This window comes from Populus alba, chromosome 6 (genome assembly GCF_005239225.2).
Source record: "Populus alba chromosome 6, ASM523922v2, whole genome shotgun sequence".
NCBI lineage: Eukaryota > Viridiplantae > Streptophyta > Magnoliopsida > Malpighiales > Salicaceae > Populus > Populus alba.
In genome coordinates, this window is record NC_133289.1 from 19964182 (window position 1) to 19969746 (window position 5565).

Below are 5565 nucleotides of genomic sequence, written 5' to 3' on the forward strand. Positions count from 1 at the left end.
ATTCATTTTTTTTTAATTGCATCAACTTCCAATTGGATTAAATTGGATTTTGGGCTCATAATTCATTTTTAATTGTTTTCCATAAGGGTTTCGAAGGTTTTCCAGTGTTAAATTAATGTCTAATTTGACAATATAGGTTTTAATTTTGCTAGTTGCTAAAATTGAGTTTTCAAGGATTATTATTATTTTTTTAAAAACATTTAGGTTATTGTGTGTCAGCACCTTTTCTAAAAAAACTTGCCTTATGAGTTTTTACAATTTCTTTTTGGTCCCTTTACTTTTTGAGTTATGTGTTTTAATTTAAAACTTTATTTTTTTTCACATATCACTTAATGGGTTTGAGAAAAGAGAAAGAGAATCACCAAAAAAATAATGAAAGAAAAATAAAACATTTGGTTTTGCCACATTCCAGCAAAGAAAGAGGTATCTTTTGGTGTTAATCTTCTTGATAGGATTTCAATGATAGTGACGTTTTCATATAAACATGAAGAAAAAATAGATTGGGGTCATTTAGTTTTTTTTTTTTTTTTAATTCAATTGATTCTGGCTTTGTGATTGATTTTAAAGTGTTTAGAGAGTGAAAATGAGTTTATCAAGATTTTGAGAGTGTTTTTTATGCATTTTTAGATAAAAACAAGTAGAAAAATGGATTTTTGTTCGACCCTAATTTTCCAAACTCCATGCGTTTATTGTTTTTTAAAAGATAGGGGACATGTTATTAACCTATCTCCAAAATAAAAAACAACAGAAAAAAAAAATCAATCTAGATGCCCTAGGCTTTTGGGTTACTTGTGAGGTGTGTGGACCTAGCAAGTTAGGCATTACGACGCTTAGTCTCTCTTTCTCTCTCTCTTTTTCTTATAAATTTTAATTAAAACTATCCTTTTTTTAATGTATTTTTTAGTTGACATTATTTATTTAGTTAAGATTTCAGAAGACAAAGTTATTAAACCCAGTAAGGAATACAACCTAGTTTGACTCGAGTCTATCCAAGATATCATTGTTTTGATTTTTTTATAGAGAAAATGTTAAATTAATGTCATTTTAATCTTTTTATAAAAAAAAATAGACTATGTTTTGGCCAGTCAGTTGAATCAATCGGACTACACTTATAAACCCAAGTCATATTAGGTCACCTTCTATACAATTTCATTTGAAACCCAAGTCCACCTAGGATTTCTTCGTGTTAATATTTATAAAAAAATAAAACAATGACACTTGGAGTTTTTTTAGCCGATCGGGTCATGGTTGGACCATCAAAATTGACGGGGTCATATTAGGTCACCTTCCATACAATTTCATTTGAAACCCAAGTTAAGGAAACGACTCAAGAGATCTCAAAGTTTACCCACCTGACCAAACTGAGTTTAATAACATTGTGAAAGAGTTCCCAACAACAACACAAAGATGATGCATTATTCTTATTCTTTTTTGATACATCTGTGTTAATGTTATGAAAATGCTATTTTTTTAATTAAAACTTTCTTTTATGATCATGATAAAATGTTGTCTAAAAAATAAATATTTTGACAAAATTACTGGAAAAAATTGAGCATGTTAATAAGATAATTTTTTTTTTAATTAGACATATACCTTTTTTATCTTTGTGTGAAGAGTCCAATATTTTTATTGGTTTTGTTGTCTTGATTTTTTGTTTTGGGTTTCGAATGTTTCTGGGATTTTTCTTACCTTGAAGTGTTTTTATTTCTTAAAATGTTGTATGAAATTGGAAGTTTCAAGTTATCTGTATTGTTTGTTTTCTTGTTGGTATTGTCTCCCTTTGTATCTATCAAGTCATCTTTTTTCTCTGTTGGATGTAATTTTATAATGTTTATCGGTTTTCAAAGCACAAAAATCTATCCAAACTAAGTTAAATCAATTTAGTTCGAATTGATTTTTACTTTGGTATGGATTAAATCTTTAAAAACCAACAACTCCCAGTTTAGTTTATTTTTTCGATCAAAACTGGACTGTGAATCCCTCTAATTAATAATAAAAAAAAAGTTATACTAGAAAATTATTTTATTTCAATGAAAATTAAGTTATTGCTTTTATATATATATATATATATATAACCTTATCACCATGTAAATAAATAAATAAATAAAACTTTGAAGGCTCCTTTTAGAACTAGATCATGTGTGTTTTGATCTACGGCTCTCAAAATAGTATTATGATAATGTTGATATTTATTCTAGCATGAACCTTAGTCAATTTTGTTAAATATATACTTCAATTTTTTAATTCATAATCATGTTTTTTTTTTCTACTCAAAAACACATGATAACATGCAAAACGAAGCACTGCCAGCAAACTAGTACATTCTAGTTAATTTCGGAGACGGATAGTAGTGAGACCTTTCCAGAGGACGGCTCTGATGTCTACAGAAAAGGGCAGCAGGAGTAACGGGGCCTACTTTCTGCCAGGTGGCTTTCCTACAGGTTGAATTTGCAAAGCAATTTCCAATACTTGAGGAGCTTCAAGTTGATTACAGTATAGAAAAATAGCTGCGTTATCCATTCGTAAAATACAGAAGCTCGGTATTCTAGACAAAAACTTGTACATGCCAAAACATTCATTTGATGACGAGCCCAGAAAGAAAAACTAGACAGATTGACGTTAGTTACCCTATGAAACAGGGAAATGGAGAACTTGGCCGTGACCTCCATGGTTTCTCCTCTTTGCAAAAGGGTGCCAAAATAGGGAACACAGGAAAAACAGAAGAAGCTAGAGAAGAAGACCTCGTCCTCTTATAGACACCGAGGAAGATAGGGCAAAAGGTAGATTATTGGCGTGGTTATTTCCTTTGGTAATCAAACAAACTTTGTAACGAGTGGGAGAAAGAGCTTCAAATTGCAAGCTTTACTAATCCTGTATGAATTGGCTACTGGCTAAAACAGCAACGAAGTTTTATCACCTTAAGCCTAATCCTACAGAGTAAAATGCAAAGATAACGGGGGGCGAACAATAGATGGAGTCTGATGCCTACAAAAAAGGGGCCACCGGAGCAACCGGTTCTTGTTCCTGCTCATTGGCTTTACAAGTTGGAAGTTACTAAGCAATTTCCAGTGCTTCATGCCGTAAGGATAAATAAGATATCTCTAAGAGATTAAAGTTACATTATAGAGAAATGGTCGCATGATTTATTCATAAAAAGTTCCAAAAAAACACTCCACATTCTAAAACAGAAACTTGTACATGACAAAGACAGGTCCAAAAGGAAGAACAAGACATCGACACCACTTACACTATGAAACAGCCAAATATCAAACCAGACCACTGACCATACGGCTCATTGTTAGAACTAGCTAGCTCATTTCAATGCATACTCCGAAGGATTCCATGGAGGTAGCCACCAGTCATTATGAATGACACAAGAGACACCACACCAGCAGGAAAAATCTTCCTGGACTTTAAAAAACGGGAGCCCATCACTCCCATAAGTGCAGCAGATATACCTGAAAATATGGAGATGTCAAAGCTATTAAATCTATAAAAAAAGGTTACAACTTAATGGCTAGATGGCAAGCGCAAAGCAAAACACTGGTTTTGGCTATTTGCATTAAAAAGTAAAGAGATTCTTACAAGCTAATCACTTTCTATAGCTATCCACATTGATGCAGCCCGCTTATAATCAAGATTCAAATGCCATTTATGGAGACTCAAATTCAGGAACTCCCAGTCATAATCACCATAATGCTAGAATGTGTTAACATGAATTGATCACTCATGAGTCAATTCATCAAGGCTGAGATGCAAGATTCAGATGGTATGATAGAAACCATTAGTCATTAGCAGAATCACAATGAATTCAATATTCTCATCAGAAATCAAATTTCATAACACTGCTGATGAGAGAATCTTAAATACTCCATTGACAACAATAAAAAGATTTTTTTTAGAAAAAAAAAAAATACAAACACCAGGCACTAGCCAGGTGCTGCCCTTTAACGCACAAGTGTAACTAAAATCATAGCAGAAACTTAAACCATGTTTTTGACAACATAAAAGCAACAAAACAAAAACAACAACCACAATCACTTACCAAGCCCTATTGATGATGCATAAACCGGATTCGCAGGAAGCTGTGAGTAAACATAATACAGAACCGAGGCAGAAATTCCTCCAGCCAACAGCGATTTCTGGCTACCACTCTTCATATATCCCATAGCACCACCGACTGTTACAATAATCAACCACACCACAATCAGATAAAAATCACTACCCAGCTAAAACCAGCGCAGTTACAACTCAGCTAGAACCAGATTATCCATCAATATAGTTTACTACCCATTTATTCAATTCCTACAAGACTAAAAAAGAATAAAACTTTTTTTGAAACTGAAAAAAGAGAGAAGATATTTACTTCCAACAAGAGCAGCATAGCCAAGGGTCAATTTTTGAGACATGGACAAAGCCATTTTCTTTTCACTTCCACTCTCGTCTGGCGATCCTCCTTCTCCTTCGTTTTTACCACCACCACCGTCGCCGCCTCCGCCTCCGCCTCCGCCGCCAATATCTTTGTAACCGTCGCTGCCTCCTCCTCCGGTGTCTAATTCGATCTCGATTCCTTCAGTTGACAGGTCAACGTTATCATTTATGATAGTACTGGAGGAAGACGAGGTGGCTTCGGAATAGGAAGAGACAGCTTTAGAAGCGAAAATGGAACTGTGCAGCTTGGGATTCGGGGAAGAAAAGAGTGAAGTTGTGGGCTGGTGAAGGCGAAGCAGGGATGTTGATGGAGGTGCGAGTGTATGGAATCCAAATTTGGAAGGTTGGAGAAGAAGGGAAGACTGTGATGCTGCAACTACACCACCACCTAAAAACGCAATTTCGGCCATTTGGATCGATTTCACTTGCTCTACTTCGGTTTGGTCCTTTTTCACAATTCTTTGCATGGGAGTGGATTGGATTGGATTGGTTCTGGAATGTACAACAGCAGACCAGTCCACTCCATTGTAGGCCCAAATGGACTGAGCCCATCCCAGCCCAACTCAAGCAGTACATAAATAATACCTTGATTTATACCTTGATCATCCGTTGTAAGTTTGTGAGGCAACTGTAAGGAAAATCAATAATATTTATAAGTTTCGAGATAAATGGTTTGTTTAGAACCTTAAAAAAATATCTAAACTTTTCATCTAGACAATATTTAAAACTATTCTATATAATCATTCTAAGTTTCTTTTTTTCTTAGTAAAATTATTCAACCTGAAAAAAATCCCACAATATTCATAAAGTTATTAATCATCTCAACAAACTCATGTTGAACCTAATAATCCAATACCTTTTTCTAGATACCAATTAATTCAGTCAACTCATCTTGGTTGTTAATCAATCCAATATTCTCATACAAAGGCTAATAATCTGATATTTTGTCATGAATACCAATCAATTCGGCAAACTCATATTGATTGTCAATCAATCCGACATTCCTCTATAAAAGCTAATAATATGGTATTCCTTAACGAATATCAAACCAATCCTCTTAACTTACATGTCAATGTCATTGTCCATATTTTCATAGATTAACTAATTCATAAGTAAAATTCACAGGGAATTTAT

The 5565-nt window shown here is 33.9% G+C and overlaps 1 protein-coding gene across 1 annotated transcript; it reads right to left on the bottom strand.

Moving 5' to 3' along the window:
* Window positions 1-3120: 3120 nt before the first annotated feature.
* On the bottom strand, window positions 3121-4884 carry LOC118030620 (uncharacterized). The gene is made up of 3 exons (XM_035034795.2): window positions 4367-4884; window positions 4046-4180; window positions 3121-3458 (listed from the first exon to the last, which is right to left on the bottom strand). Exons 1-3 carry the CDS (start codon window positions 4839-4841, stop codon window positions 3319-3321), a joined length of 750 nt encoding a protein of 249 aa, XP_034890686.1. The 5' UTR covers window positions 4842-4884; the 3' UTR covers window positions 3121-3318.
* Between the last annotated feature and the right edge of the window lie 681 nt (window positions 4885-5565).